This window comes from Candoia aspera, chromosome 2 (genome assembly GCF_035149785.1).
Source record: "Candoia aspera isolate rCanAsp1 chromosome 2, rCanAsp1.hap2, whole genome shotgun sequence".
In the NCBI taxonomy this organism is placed as follows: Eukaryota; Metazoa; Chordata; class Lepidosauria; order Squamata; family Boidae; genus Candoia; species Candoia aspera.
Window position 1 is genome coordinate 98,812,350 of NC_086154.1, and position 16,614 is coordinate 98,828,963.

General features: G+C 42.3%; 2 protein-coding genes across 3 annotated transcripts in view; one reads left to right on the forward strand and one right to left on the reverse strand.

The window, feature by feature from the left end:
• TECR (trans-2,3-enoyl-CoA reductase) overlaps nucleotides 1-7,998 on the forward strand; it is a 58,658-nt gene extending 50,660 nt beyond the window's left edge. For both annotated transcript variants that reach the window (XM_063292546.1, XM_063292545.1), the window contains 2 exons: nucleotides 4,551-4,596; nucleotides 5,341-7,998. In XM_063292546.1, coding sequence (XP_063148616.1) covers nucleotides 4,551-4,596; nucleotides 5,341-5,468 — 174 coding nt within the window. In that variant the 3' untranslated portion in view covers nucleotides 5,469-7,998. The remainder of the gene's footprint in view (nucleotides 1-4,550; nucleotides 4,597-5,340) is intronic.
• Nucleotides 7,999-11,853: 3,855 nt separating this feature from the next.
• On the reverse strand, nucleotides 11,854-16,555 carry NDUFB7 (NADH:ubiquinone oxidoreductase subunit B7). Its single transcript, XM_063292539.1, has 3 exons — nucleotides 16,365-16,555; nucleotides 12,750-12,921; nucleotides 11,854-12,118 (listed from the first exon to the last, which is right to left on the reverse strand). The coding sequence occupies exons 1-3, from the start codon at nucleotides 16,474-16,476 to the stop codon at nucleotides 12,022-12,024; spliced, it is 381 nt and encodes a 126-aa protein (XP_063148609.1). The 5' UTR covers nucleotides 16,477-16,555; the 3' UTR covers nucleotides 11,854-12,021.
• Nucleotides 16,556-16,614: the final 59 nt, after the last annotated feature.

A 16,614-nucleotide genomic window follows, 5' to 3' on the forward strand; every position in this document is an offset into this window, starting at 1 on the left:
ATTTTCAGCTCATTTCTGTAACCTATCAGGATTGTTTGATTTTTTTTTTTTTGTCTTCAAGTGTATCAGCTATGTCACCCAGTTTTGCATCACAAATTTGATAATTCCATCCACATCTTCAACCAGGTCTGTAGGTTAAGTCGTGGCAACTGGATTTCTTTCTTTTTGGTTGAAAGGTTTCACTGCTTGTCCAAGCAGCTTCTTCAGTCTGGGCAAAGGTTGGTGAGGGGACCCCATATATGTCTTCCAGGGTGGCTGCATTGTCCCTACATCTGAATGGCTTGTTAATTGTGCCATGGAGGTGTGGATTGTCTTGATGTCTCACTCCTAGATCTCTTCCTGGGGACTAAAGAAAGAGCAGCATGAAAAATGGGGGACAAATTGTGTCCATTGGTCGCCAGGAAGATTAAGACCCCTTCACAAGTTTACCAGGAAGGCCACTCTTAACGATCCACTTCGGGATGAGCAAGAGATCTAGGAGTGAGACATCAAGACAATCCACACCTCCATGGCACAATTAACAAGCCATTCAGGTGTAGGGACAATGCAGCCACCCTGGAAGACATATATGGGGTCCCCTCACCAACCTTTGCCCAGACTGAAGAAGCTGCTTGGACAAGCAGTGAAACCTTTCAACCAAAAAGAAAGAAATCCAGTTGCCATGACTCAACCTACAGACAATTCCACCTGGATGACTGAGAATCTTCATCGACATCTTCATCGACATCTTCACCCAAGTAAATTAAAAAAACGGAAGAGTAGAGAGGTGGTAAGAATATACGGGAGACCTGTATAGGAAGGATAACAATATCGGGGATAGCTTTGACGGTGTGGTCAGTGAGCTAGAGCCAGACATCCTGAAGAGTGAGGTTGAGTGGGCCTTAAGAAGCATTGCTAATAACAAGGCAGCAGGAGACGACGGCATCCCAGCTGAGCTGTTCAAAATCTTGCAAGATGATGCTGTCAAGGTAATGCATGCTATATGCCAGCAAATTTGGAAAACACAAGAATGGCCATCAGACTGGAAAACATCAACTTATATCCCCATACCAAAAAAGGGAAACACTAAAGAATGTTCAAACTATCGAACAGTGGCACTCACTTCACATGCCAGTAAGGTAATGCTCAAGATCCTGCAAGGTAGACTTCAGCAATTCATGGAGCGAGAATTGCCAGATGTGCAAGCTGGGTTTAGAAAAGGCAGAGGAACTTGGGACCAAATTGCCAATATCTGCTGGATAATGGAAAAAGCCAGGGAGTTTCAGAAAAACATCTATTTCTGTTTTATTGACTATTCTAAAGCCTTTGACTGTGTGGACCATAACAAATTGTGGCAAGTTCTTAGCGATATGGGGATACCAAGTCATCTTGTCTGCCTCCTGAAGAATCTGTATAACGACCAAGTAGCAACAGTAAGAACAGACCACGGAACAACGGACTGGTTTAAGATTGGGAAAGGAGTACGGCAGGGCTGTATACTCTCACCCTACCTATTCAACTTGTACGCAGAACACATCATGCGACATGCTGGGCTTGAGGAATCCAAGGCTGGAGTTAAAATCGCTGGAGGAAACATTAACAATCTCAGATATGCAGATGATACCACTTTGATGGCTGAAAGCGAAGAAGAACTGAGGAGCCTTATGAAGGTGAAAGAAGAAAGTGCAAAAGCTGGTTTGCAGCTAAACCTCAAAAAAACCAAGATTATGGCAACCAGCTTGATTGATAACTGGCAAATAGAGGGAGAAAATGTAGAAGCAGTGAAAGACTTTGTATTTCTAGGTGCGAAGATTACTGCGCATGCTGACTGCAGTCAGGAAATCAGAAGTCGCTTAATCCTTGGGAGAAGAGCAATGACACATCTCGATAAAATAGTTAAGAGCAGAGACATCACACTGACCACAAAGGTCCGCATGGTTAAAGCAATGGTGTTCCCCGTAGTAACATATGGCTGCGAGAGCTGGACCATAAGGAAGGCTGAGAGAAGGAAGATCGATGCTTTTGAACTGTGGTGTTGGAGGAAAATTCTGAGAGTGCCTTGGACTGCCAGAAGATCAAACCAGTCCATCCTCCAGGAAATCAAGCCAGACTGCTCACTTGAGGGAATGATATAAAAGGCAAAACTGAAATACTTTGGCCACATAATGAGAAGACAGGACACCCTGGAGAAGATGCTGATGCTAGGGAGAGTGGAGGGCAAAAGGAAGAGGGGCCGACCAAGGGCAAGGTGGATGGATGATATTCTAGAGGTGACGGACTCGTCCCTGGGGGAGCTGGGGGTGTTGACGACCGACAGGAAGCTCTGGCGTGGGCTGGTCCATGAAGTCACGAAGAGTCGGAAGCGACTAAACAAATAAACAACAACAAAGAGCCCAGGATCGAACCTTTTGGACTCCATTAAGTACATCATTCTGGTTTGAAGAGGAACCATTGATGGGCATTCTTTGAAGTTGTTTTTTGAGAAGCTGTGTATCCACTTGTCATGCCATCCCATTCACACTTAACTACCTTGCTAATCAGAATGTCATGAGATACTTTGTGAAAGACTTTGCTGAAGTTAAGATACATTAAATCTATAGCCTTCCCAGATTTTAAAAAATTACCCAATAAAAGGAGAGAATGTTCGTGTGATGAATGTGGTTACCAAATTATTGCTGGTGTCTGTTAATTATTGCCTTGTTTGCAAGGTGTTTTGGGGTTAATCTCGCTAAGTCAGCTCTCAAATCTTCTCACCTATCAGACTAGTGGCAGATTCCCTAGGCCCTTTCCCCCCTTCCTGAAATAGCAACACATCTGAGCTCCTTGAGTCATGTGGCATCTGTTCTCTAGAATTTCACAGAGATAAATAGAAGTTCAGCCAGTCGATCAGCAACATTCTTCAGGTCCAAATGCATTGCAATTAGGGAATAGGAAATGTATATTCCTCTGAAGTAAATAGATATTGGCTGACCATGTATTTGTCAGCCTCAAACTTCAGTCCCGTTTCTTCATGTTGTCTTTACAATTGCTAATGGAACACACATGACCTTTTCTGGGGAAAATAGAGACAAAATAGGAGTTGAGTAATTGTTGGCTTTTTGCCACTTCTGCTGAAAAGCTGATTTTGTTCTCCTGCAACTTACCCTCCCTTTTTGTTGCTTTTGCTTTTGAACAGTCCTTCAGTTGCTATATTCTAATAAGTGACTGATGCCAACAAGTCTGTGTTACACATATTCAATCACATTTGCCTTCTAATACTAGGAGTTTAAACTCACGTAGCTCATTTTCCATATTCCTATGTATTACTGCATAGATAATGAAGGCTACGAACTTTATGAGCCATTGTAGTTTCTGATATTTTATCAGATGATTTATCATTCCCTATTACAGCAACATTCCCACGCCCTTCTACAGTGTGCACATGTTTATCTTAGGTTTTCATTTCCAACACTCATAGGATTCTGTTTAAAGCCCTCCTGCTGAGGTTTATTGTGTTTCAGCCAAATGTATTTTACCAGCCCTTGTGATGCAGTCCATCTCATATCAGCAGTCAGTCATCCAGACAGCTCAGCCCATGGTCCCTGAAAGCAGATCTCTCCGATCAGCATGAATGGGAACCCTATCACGGCCCGCAGGGCTTGAGCATTTTTCCTAGATTTTCACTGTGGTGATATATGTTTATTTCTTACAGTACCATTTGTGCTCATGTGGATTAGGAGGAAGGAGTAATTGTCAGTGGACTTGATAGAGATTTGGAAGTTATTCTGTCATCTCTGGTCAGTCAACACACTGTTACATGATGGCATTAAGCACACTTCACTAGTCAGCGTGTCTGGTTGGCACACATTTGTTTCAATTTCTCACAGTAGTGGATCACCAGCTACCATGATCATTCTTGTCTCTGCCCTTTTCTTTGATCTTCATCGTCTTGTATTACTGTAGCTGAAGAATAGTTACCTGCTGCTCCAATCATCTGGGTTTTTTTATTTCCCCAAACACTGTTGCAAATGTGTAGTGGCAGATATATCCCAGGTTGACTTCAGGCAGGAATACCAACGTGCCATAAGCATTATCGATTACTACAGCAGTCCATATTTTTGTGTGCGTGCACTTCCTTTTTGTGTACATACTGTTCACTTAGAGGCCACATTTATTTAGACATTTAATAACATATCCCGCCAAATCAGTGGACTAGAATGTGTACTCTAAAATCTTCAGGCCTGTTCTAATGCTGATGGTTGTGCTCATGTGAACATTGCTATGTGCCTTTTAAATTGATTGTAGGATAGACACTTCCTTCTACTTACACATCAGTCTTTACCCTGTAGTTGGGTAGATGCGCAAGAAGGTTTGTGGGGAAGTTGTCTGTTTTCACAGTACAAGTACAGAAACCCAGTCGGGTTCGTGCATGAGTTGGGGCTTGCTTCGTCCTTCAGAGTTCAAGTGGCACTGAAGAGTTACTGTGCTGTGTGCTCACTTGCCCTGGCTGAAGAACCCACTGCTCAAGCCAGCCTAGAAAGCCGCCTTATTATTTCCCTTGACACAGTCTTGGCCCTTCCTTTCCCTTCCAGGTCGGGTCTTGGATTGGTTTTGCCATCATGACTCAGTGCCTTCCAGGTAAGTCCTGGTAATAGGTCAGTTCTTTGCTGTGGTCACTTTTAATAAGAATTTTATTAAACAATATTTATGAAATACAGTTATTATTTTTTAATTCTTTCTCTGGCCCTTCCTCATGTTTCTGTTAGAATTGTTCTTCATTGTCAAGTAGATTAGGATTTGCGCATTTAAAGCAGGAGAAATATCTTGCCCTTTTCACTGAGGGGGGTACCAACATAGGATTACAAGAGCCCAATAATTACAGTTTCTGCCACACAGTATGCTCCGTCCCTTTCTTTATGAAAAGAGGAGCCAGGAGTTTGCACTCTTCTCCCTGCTCCCTTTACTGCCCTACGTTGTTTTACCAAGGAACATAGGAGTTGAAGATGTTCTCATCCTTTATGTGGCATAGGAGGTCATGGTACTAGGTGAAAGTTGAATGCTGTCTCTTGCTGGGATAGCAATGCTGAGGTTTACCTCCTGTTTTCCAAAATCTATTTGCCATTTGTTAGGGATGCTTTAGCTCTGGAGTACCTGTATTAAACAATGGGCAAAATTAGATAGTATTGCCCAAGATGTGTTACACTATCCAGTTCAGGTATTATTTTCTATTTCTGTAGAATTTCTTCCTTAAAAGATGTAATACTGTACATTTGGAAAAGGAGTCAGTGTTATACGTTTCATTTTTATTCTGTCTTTCTGCCTAGAGGGAGGATGCTTTTCTGAATACCTAATAAAGTTACACACTTTTTTCTTTGTCAACAGTGGCTCTGTTTTCCTTGGTTGGATTTATTCAAATGACCATTTGGGCAAAGGGAAAACACCGAAGTTATCTGAAGGAGTTCCGGGATTACCCACCACTACGTTCACCCATCATCCCCTTTCTGCTTTAAACCCTTTTCTGCACTAAGATATCAGTCTGGGCTGGTAGTTTCATTTTGTTTTTTATCTTCTTGAGCAGCTGTTATTGGAATCTAAAACAGGGTTTTCTTTCACTGTCCACACTGTGTTTTGAGGAGGTTGTTGGAATTCCGTGCTTTTTAAAGTTAACTGCCCTTCCCTCCATCGTCTTTGTCTTATCTATTCCGGACCCACATTCAACTTAGAATAACACTTCCCTACAGGCACCATGAAGCCAAACACTGCAGCAGAGAACAGAGGGAACAATCCGATTTTACAGGGAAAAAAGGTTGAACAGCTGCTAGGCATTATGTCTGTAAGAGTAGCTACCATAAATGGAGTCTAGACAGTTGGACATTGGTCAAAAGTGAAGACTTAGGATAGCAGTCTTAATTTTAGAAAAGTTGTCCACCAAGATTGTTTAGCCCTTTGGATTTGAAAGCAGTAAAATGCTTTGGAATGCATGGTGCCATTCCTAAACCAAATGGGTCTTTTCCTGGAATCATGCAGTGGCGGCTGTACAGTCCCAAGAAAAGGCATGGCTGCTTTAAGGAGTTGCAGACTGATGCAGTGATCATGGCCTTGTGTGCTATGAAGCACCTTTTTACGTTTGCATTCAAAGCACAGCACAGTCTATTAGCTCAGCTTTGGGCATCCTCCTAGTAGTAAATACTGTTATGGATTTTTTTTTATTGTGGAATGATCCTTGGTACTAAAATTTTGTAACGTTTTTTCTGGAGGGAAATAGACTGATTAAGATCAGTGGCAATGCTACCTTCATCTTTTCTGTAGGATGACCTTGTGTCTCTTTTTAGCCCTTGCTCAACTAGTAGGCATTGGTGCTTGAAACCAAAATTGGGAATGGCTCAATTAAAATAATTTCATAAGGGCAGAACACATTATTTAATTATCCCAGGCATAGACTAAAGTTATGACATGGCAAAGTTATCTGGGGGGTATTCCCTGCTGTGAAACAAGGAGGCAAATTAGTTATGATCTGGTAGTAGCTCTAGTGTTAAATAAGTTGTTTCAGTCCTATCCACCATACAAACTGGCCCTTTATCATCAGCATAAATGCTTTCCTTTTTCCTAGCAGAGTGTGATGTGCACTGAACAGCATCTGCTAAGTAGAAATGCATACTTTTAAGTTCACTCAATTTTCTGTGATGGTAAAGTAGGCCTCCTGTACTTAAGAGAAGAGGTTCTTGAAATGCAGGCCTAACAAATACAGTCTTATGCCTAACTAGCAATAATTGTGTATCTCTCTGTAACACAGGCCTGCTGAAAGGTGTGTGGTCATTACAAATGGCATCAGAGCAACTATGGAGATATACAAGTGAAACTTGGATTTAATGGACCAGATGGGGAAGGAGGGTTGTTATTTCTGTTGTCCATTAAATTGGAGAGTAAGTGATCAACAACAATGTAATTATGCAAATGTGCAAATTACATCATTTGAGGGATTTATTTCATTTGCATAATATACTTACAAGTGCACTGAGAAATTGGGGAGGAATCCTGCTTTGAGACTTGACTTGTAATGATTTCTAGCAATAAAGAGATAAGGGAAGGCCTATTATTCCTCCTATAGTAAAATATTCAGTGTTGCACAACTGAAGCCTCTTAGGATCGGACTGTCTTCTTGAGAGGAGGTTATTTTTCTGTTTGTCATTGCTAGTAAGGTTGTGATGCTACATATACATACTTCTTGGATTATGACAGCAATTGGGACCAGGATTGCCACCACTATGTGATGCGGTCATAAAGTGCGACATCATGTGACTGCATCACTTAGCAACAACAATCCTGGCCATCCCAGTTGCCATTGTAACCCCAAGATGCATGGATTGTTAAGTGGGAAGCGGCAGGAGTCCCAAGTAAGGAGGGCTGGTGCAGGCCATGCATGAGTTGGGGGAGGCTGGGGGAGGGCTTGGGAGGCCTGGAGCAGACCAACTCTGCACAAGCACAGGAAAGCTGGGGGATGGATGCTGTGGCAGGGTGCGAGCACAGGAAGGCCGGGGGACTTACCAGAGCAATGTGCAACCTTCCCTGCTGGCTTCCCCATTGACTTTGCTTGTGGGAAGCCAGCAGGAAAGGTCGCAAATGGTGATCATCTGACTGTGGGATGATGCAACTGTGGTAAGTGCGATCTGGTTGCTAAGCGCCTGAATAATGACCGCGGGGGCACTGCGACGGCTGGAACTTCAAGTACCGGTCGTAAGTACCACTCCATCAGTGCCGTCACAACTTTGAACAGTCACTGAATGAGTGGTTGGTAAGCCAAGGCTATCTGTATATTTAATTTGGAGGAAGCCCTGTTTGAAGTAGTGGGACTTGCTTCTAAACAAACATGTCCGCAATCAAGATGAATGTTTGCCATAGTCTTAGGTTATGCTGCATGTGAGCAGTGAGATTTTGGAAACCTACGCTCCAATGCTGCTGTTAAATGAGCCACTGACTTTTTGCTATAATCCATTTCATGTGGAAATTTATTTGAACTAATCAATAAAAAAAATCCAGCCACTGGACAGTCTCAGATTTATTTATTTTTTAAAGCATGGAATTATACACTGAAGGGCTTTTTTCATACGTTGGGGAAGACTATAGGTAAGAATGGGCAGCCTCTGCTATATTCTACATAAGATAATTTGGCTTAAAAGAAATTGGTCCAGAAACTACATAGGCTTATACTCACATTGGCATCCTGACAGATTACAGTTGCATAAGAATGGGACTGTGCTTGCTGGCTAGGAAGGGTTAAACTTAGGATTTAAGAGCCCTGTGTGATTTGTGTTACAAATTGTACCTGTACCTGAACCCACAGAATTGAGTTCCCCAGTTCAGATTTGCTCAGCTCAATGTATAGCCCAGGTGGGGGTCACAGTGGGGTGAGCAGGGGAACAGACCACAGTGTATGACTCTTTCATGTGAAAAATGACTCTACAAATAAATTGAATGGAAAAGCTTATCATTAATTAACTGTATTTCCCAAAGAAATATTTTGAACAACTGTATTCTGAATTGGATCTTGTTCCCCTGTTAACAATGCCCAGCAAGATGCCTTTGGGCGCTCCAATATTATAGGATGATTGCACCTCATGTTTTACTCAGCTGTAGATGAGCTTTTGCCTCTAGAACTAAACACAAGTGAAATTGGGTGACTGTGTCCCCCATTCCCAGAAGCCTGCCCAGTTGAAGGGGAGGATAAAAAGGATCCTCGAAATATATATGAGAAAGACTAACTTGAAAGAAAAGTCATCCCCACATGACTCCCCCCTATGAAAATTGCACGCAGTTCATCAGACAGCTATTCGGCAGAAGCATGTGAAAGTCTACAAGATACAAGAAATGCAGCTTGGGCATATTATGCAAGAAACTTTCTGGGCCATGTGCCATTTGCTTATAAGCACAATAGCTACATGATTGTTGAGTTACAGCAGCACTTTTGCCATCACCACTAGCAGCAGCCCTTGCTTTGCTTCTACTGTCACCTGTAGCCTGTATTACTGCTCAGCCTGGGTAAGAACCACCAAAGTTCTTGGATGTTCTTTCCAACTGGTCCCAGAGGTCTTCGGAGGGGCTGGGTGGGATATTTGGCCCTGGCCTGGCACAGATGGCTTCTTTAAGAGGAGACACTGAAGAGATTCACTCCTTGGTGAAGGGAGCTATTTTAGGTATGAAGGGAAGGCCAGAGCAGGTTATATTTTGTGCTGCTGCTCCCTTTATGTGCAATCTTATGGGAAGGCTTGAGGGGGCTCCAGTTAGGGTAATTTCAGGTAGAGGGAAATACACTGGGGAGTAACATCTTGAGAAGAGATGTGTCTCCACTACTGGTTAGTTCCTTGCCCTGATAGGTAAACATACTGGCTTGCTTTCTGGCCTACTGGTCCTGTCACAGTGCCAGATTGTTGAATAAAATCTGAGCATCCTCTACCAAGGTGCAGAGCTTGTTCATGCTTTAGTACAGCCTTTCTCAACCTTTTGACCCTGGAGGAACCCTTGAAATATTTTTCAGGCCTCTGGGAACCCCAGCACATTCAGGCTCAAATACAGGCCAGAAGTTACAAAATTCTTGTATTTGTTTCATGCGTAGCTCTGTATATGTGCATTAACAGTGTTCTTAAGCTAAAAATAATGAAACTTGCCTCTTTAATGTGCAGTTGCCGGAGTTTGAATTTTTAAAAAAAAATAAATTGTGATCTCCCAGGGAACCCCTAGTGACCTCTCACAGAACCCTAGGGTGGGAAACCCTGCTCTAGTACACATTTCAGCTAGGCTACACATCAAGTTGGGAGGTAACTAAAAAGCAGGTGGAGGGAAACTTACCTAAAATTTGATCAAATTCCAGAGTACATTTCTGAATATTTAGTATTGGTGAGGGAGATCAAAGAGGTTTTTCAACCTCTACTTTGCATCCTTCCAGTGTCACGCAGTGGAGCTTTTCTCAATAAATATATGGCTTTAGTGGGCCTGGCCTTACTAGAGATATATAGAACCCTTTTTGGCTATACATTTTAAAAGCAAAACCTATCAAGATCATGATGATTAAATGAACTTCGCAGTTCAATCAGAAGAAGTGTCTAGGACCCTATCTGGTCTTTTTTTTTTTTTAATGAGTTTCAGTTTTTAAAGCCTGAAGATGTGGACAAAGTGCCTAGTTGACTTCTGCTAACCATATGTTCACTTGCCCCAGTGGGTTATATCTACTATGAAGGGGTATTCAGCTGAGTCCACTTTATACATTTCTGCTTAGAAGGAATGATCCCAGCCTCATAAAAAGAGGCCATTCCTTAAAAAAAACAAAAAAAACTTTGGACCCAGAAAGTCTAAATCATTATTAGCTAGAGACAAAATCTTCCTGAGCAAAGTGTGTGGTGGCTGATCAGAGTCAGACAAATGAAATAGATTTTCCAGATCAATTCAGTAGGGGTTTTGGCCTGGTTTTGACATTGAAACTATTTCAGTTGCCCTGTTGGATAATCTTTGCCAAGAAAGATGGGGATACTACCAAGTTGATTCTCCTGGCTCCTGACCCCACCAACCACATTCTGGGAGAGGTTGTCTAAGCTAGATATAGGTGGAACAGCCTTAGAGTGGTTCCACTCATCCATGGATAGTCATCTCCAGAAAGTATAGTTGGAGGATTTCTGCTTGACTCCATGATGCTAATGTTATGGGGTCCCACAAGGTACTATTTCTCAAATGTGCATTAAAGTATGTGGGTAACACATAGTACAGTGATGACACACATTTTTCTCTCCTTTTAGATCCAAGAGAAGCAATGAAATTGCTAATCAGTGCCTGGCTACTGTAATGGACTGGCTGGGGCCAAAAACTGATGCTCAGTCCAGACAAATGTGCTGTTAAGTGAATGATTTATCTATCCAGGCAAGCAATGTTCAGTCTGTTCCAGATGAGGTAGCATTCCCCCCAGAAGATCAAATTCATAGAGATGCTTCTGTATCCATCCTTGACATTACAGGCACAATTGCCTCTGTGGCACAGTTGGCATGTGGCACCTTCAGCTCAGGGTGGTATGCCAGCTATGACTGTACTTGTATAGAGATAACCTCACTACAGTAACCTATGTCCCGGCAACTTCTAGTTCACATTCTGGCAACGTACATACATTATACTGAGCTGTCGAAGATGGTGTGGAAATTTCATTTCATACAAAATATTGGCAAGAATACTGCCCAGAACTGGGTGATAGCTTCATACATATTAATTTTGCTGGCTCCCAGTTAATTTTGGGTCTCAGTTGAAGAAGCTGGTATTAACCTATAAAGCCCTTCACTCTTGGGACCAGAGTATCCAAAAGAATGCCCCTTTACTGCACTACTGGTACTCTAAAGTCATCTTCGGAGGGCTTATTCCAAGGGCCTTCCCTTGTTGAGATGCAGTGAGTGGCTACCTGGGAAATTTGAATCTTAACTGGAAACTGCTTCAAGCTTTTTTCCACAGGAAGCAGCAAACAAGTGTTTGAGATAAATAATGAATTCATTCAGGATGTACTATCTCAAGAGCTGCAACCTTGGATCCTGCCTCACTTCTACTTCTTACTGCATAGCAGTTCCTGTGTGAATAGAACAATCTACTGGCCTTTGGACTCCAGCATTCATAATTTCCAACTACTGTAAAAGGATCTTTCCTGTGTATGAAGAGGTATAAGAATGTGCACAAACTTAACATTCAGAAGCAGCTACCTACAGCCAGAATGACAGAGACTGAAAGCTTATGTTGCTGAATACAAAGAGGTTATAAAGGTAGCCAGATGGTACAGTCCCGTCTGAACCTAACTAGACTTATCTCTTTGGCAGAACTGCCAGAAGTGGTAACACAACATTAGGATTCCCAACAACAAGATACTTCAGATCCTTGACATGTATGAACATTTATTAGCTGTAGGTCCAAGATGGGCATTCATTCATTTCATTGTAGGAACCACAGCCAACAGCTGAGACCCAACTGCAGAATAATGTTTTTATTGTTTTCAATATATCAAGTCCAGAAGTTTCTTCTGAGAGGAGAAGCACCCAAAACTAGTTAGGATTCTGCTCCTGCTTTTGCCTTTTCTTCAATGCGCTTCTTCCTAGCCAGCAAACGCCGTTCTCGTTCAAATTCCTTCATGCGCATGACGTAACTGACACAAAGGATACAAGTATAAGTCAGTTCAAAGCTGTTGGCCCTACTAAACCAGGTTTTTCTTACTGTTGGCTTGAATGCCACAACTTTATTCCACATTTACTCTCATATTTAGAGTATGAGACATTTTACCAGCTAGGTAGATATCCCTCCCCAGACTTATCTTCTGCAGTTAATGTCTCAGTGCGGGTGTATATTTTTCTTACTTTCTCTAAGAATGCTAGAGGAGAATGGAATAATTATCCATTTATGATTTACCCTCATGCACATAACTTTGCTTAGAGACTAAAGTGATTATGTCCCTTTTCCATCAAGGCTTTAAAATTAATGCTTATCAGCATTAAGGAAAAACTAGTTAGTTGACTACCATGATCTCTTCTCTATTCACATCATGGAAGGGTTTATAATCTCCCATTCCACCCCAACACCCTGTGCTGCTTTTTCTAAGTCTTGTTGAATTTTTATGGTGGGAATAGGATACATTTCATAAGGAATTACAGGGATATTTACAGGCAGGGACTTCTAATCCAGGCCAGTTTCTAATTTCCGCAACACAGTTAATTTACAGAGTGAAGAAGACAGGACAAAATATAGCAACAAATCAGAATAAAGGCATAGCTCTGACTTACTCCAGATGCTCACAGTACTTCCACTGATGCTCCTCATGTTTGCACCCTATGATGGAATTAGGAAATTTGTCACGTTTGCACTTCTGCCACATTATGTAATGATGGGCACAATAATCCCGGAACTTGTAAGGAATCTGGGCATCATTCATCTGTTTATGTGTTGCTACCATCACTGTAGGAGAAAACGGAAGGAGGAAAAGATGGAAAGAAGGGAAATTAAAATTTAAATGGAAGTTCCTCATCAAGATCAACCATATGGAATTCTCTTACAGATGCTGCAAAAGGAAAGGTGTCTTCTGAAAGCATGTTCAGTTGATTTAGGGAACCTGTTCTATTAAAATCCACAGACCACGCCAAGTAATAATAATGAGCATTCTTTGAGTATGGTTTTGAAACCAGCTATGCAATCATTCAGTTATAATGCCAACCAGCCCATGCTTAATTAGCTTACTAATAAGAATGTCATAAGATATTTATTAAGTGCTTTGCTGTATTATGTCTACACCACTCCCACAATCTATTAAAGAAGTTACTCAATGAAACAATTAGATTAGATTAGTCTGTCAAGATGTACTTGTCAATGTTTTTATTATTGACTTGGAAGAAGAAGAGGAACGAATGTTTACTGAATTTACAGATTATGTAAAACTAGGTGGGATAGCTAATACCCTAGGAAACAGAAATATAATTAAAAATCTTGAGGGGTTAGAGCAGTGTTTTGCCAACCTTCCATAACTGTGATCCACTAAATAGACATTTTGAAGATGCAAGGACCAAACAATTAAACAAATATACTTACCCTACATTTTCATCTTTAAGAACGTGAGAGTTGCATATTTTGGGGAAAATAAGATAATGATTATAATTGCATCTAAATATGCCTTCATATTCTCTGTATTTTTAAAGGCCTTTTAAAACTAAATTTTATACAACCATTGTTTACTACTTATTTTTTGTGCTCTATTCCAGAACAGCATTAGCACATATTTGCTGATAAAAAATGTTCATTTGTACTTCAACTGCACTCGAGACCTACTCACTATTGTCAGATTTCTGAATTTTAATACTAACATTGCTACATGCATTATCACTCATTTGCTTCAATCAACTACTTTTCAGCCGCTGATGCATTGTTATGGACTAGCTGACTGGTGATGAACAGGAGGAGGCAGGAAAATGAGGGTAGAAGCAGCAAGTAGGCTCTGACCAGATGACTGGGGTTATTATGGGGATGGACTACCTGATGGACCACCACGGACCACTGGTGATCTACAGTTTGAGAATCACTGGGTAGGAGAAATGGGCTGAAAGTAATCGGATGAAATTTAACACAGACAAATGCAAACTTGTTCACTTATGAAAAAAAAATGAACAGATATAGATAGTACTTGTAACAGTACTTACAAAAAAGTTATAGTAGTAGCAGATAGCAAATTAGACATGAGCCAGCAGTGTGAGGTCGCAAAAAGGGCAAATGAAATTTTAGGCTGTACCAACAAAAGTATAATTTCCAAATCACAGAAAATAGTTGTTCCAGTTTATTTTGCATAGATCAATTCCTACCTCAAATACGGTGTTTAGTGTTAGATATCACACCTAATCCAAAAATTGGACAAGGTTTAGAGAAAAGCAGTAATGATCACGAGTCTAGAAATTAAGTGCTATGAAGGGAGATGGAAGGAGCTGAGTATTTGTAATCTCGAAGAAAAAAGAACAGCCAATGGGGAGGTATAATATTCTCTCCAAATGTCTCAACAGGTGTCAAATAGAAGGTCAAGACTTGTTCTTTCTCATTCCAGGATCACCATCCAGAATGGTTTTAAGATATAGAAAGGCATATTCAGACTGAAACCTACTTAAAAGAGCGGTTTTACAGGGGAACAGATTATCTAAAGAGGTGATGAGCTCCCCTTTGCTGGATGTGTTACAAGCAGAGGCTAGCAGTGTCCTTGTCTGGATGCTTCTGTCTGGATCCCTGCGCTGACTCTGAGCTCCGCGATTCTATTATGCAAGCACATCTAGTGACTAGCCGACGGAAGCCAATGAGCTTCACAGCTGAGGGGGGATTTAAACCTATGCCTCCTGACTCCAGCGTTGTTAAAGATTATATCATATGGCTGTTCCAGTTACACAGATTCTTTATTATATTTAAACATCAGGAATGTTAAATGCTGCAAGCTACCCTGAATTGTGTACATGGTAAATGTAATAAGATGGGATTGAAACATTTTATATCTGTCTTCCTCTAATGGAAGTTAGGTGGACTAACTTCAGCTCACACTCATCCTGTTCAGAAGGTTGTGAGAATTCTACCCATCTTGAAGATACCAGAATGGGGAAGATTCAAAGTTTAGCTCCGCGAGCCTCATATCAATATACTTCAGGCAAGTAGACCATTGCCTCACTCTATATACAACCTGAGTGCACCCAGGATATTCTGTAATATTGTTTCTGGCTGCATGTATGAATACTGCGAGAAGCCTCTAACCAGTTTTGGGGACAGGAGGAGAACAATAATGTGCACCAAGGCTAATAATCAATTTTATTATGGTCAATGACTAATATGCAGATGAAAGCTAATAAAGCTCACTATCTTTCATCCCAGCCTATTTCAAAGACTTGTTGTGAGGATATAAACATAACAACTAAATAAGCAAATATGGCTGTGAGACAGGATTCACATTCAATTCTGGCCAGAATTTCTCCCATTGTTTCTGCCTGCCCAGTAGGTTCTGGCAGAGTGGGTGCACTCCAGGTCCTTCTATTAAAGAGTGTCATCTTGTAGGACCTAAGAAGCCTGCCTTCTCTGTCAGGGCTTCCACCCTCTGGAACAGCATCCCCCAGATATGGATGGCACCCTCTCTCCTGGGGTTCTGAACAGCCCTTAAAACCTGGCTTTGGTTCCAGGCCTAAAGTTAATGTGGGGTGTGTGTGTGCGTTATTGTGCTTTAATGGTTGTTTTTAGTCCAGGTTGTCTTGTTAAGCTTTGTTTATGTTTTAAATTGTTTTAATCTGGCATCATGCTGGCTGGAGAATTCTGGGAGTTGAACACACATCTTACAGTCACCAAGGTTGAGAAACACTGCTTTAGACAGAAATTTGCAGATGGGGTCTGCCAAACTTCTGTCCAATGCACTGATTAGGTGGTGATCCTCTCCTTCTAAAGAACCAAGAAAAACACATGCACCACTCGCCTACTTTGTCTTGTGAGAAAGGGTAGGCTGAATGAGGGTTGGACCCCGGCTGCCCCAGTTCATGCTTCTTAACCACAACACCGAATTAGCTCTCAGCACCACATAAACTACGCCTCTTGTAGGCAATCCGGGTGAGAAAGAGGCAACCTGGGGAAGAAGTTCCGCGATGTCCCCGGGGAGGCGCAGGAGAGGGGAAACAATCTCTCCGGGGGAAGCCACGAGAGGACGCGGCCGGAGAAAGAGCTGCAGGCAAGGCCAGGAGCGCCTGGCACCCTCTGGATTCCAGCTCCCACCTGCCAAATCGCGATAAACGCGCGGTGGCTTTGCAGCCAGTCCCGGGGAGCTCCGGGCTGGCAAGCCCAGAAGGACTAGCAGAGCGGGGTGACCTTTCTTCCTCGCGACCCGTTCCGGCGCTGCTCACCGCGTGCCTTGCGCTCGGGGAAGCCAAAGAGGGGATCGAAGGTGGACGCGCCGGACGGGTCGGGCTCTAGCTCCGATTCCCCTAAATACCGGCGGGCCAAGTGAGCCCCCATAGCCACGGCCGACTCAGTCCCAGGTACTGCTGGCTTCCGTTTGCCTCTTCTCCCCCGGAACCGGAACCAGGCGAGGAGTCCGCGTTGAAGCGCTCGACTGGAGTCGCGGGAGCGCCGAGGGCACCTTCGCGGCCCTGG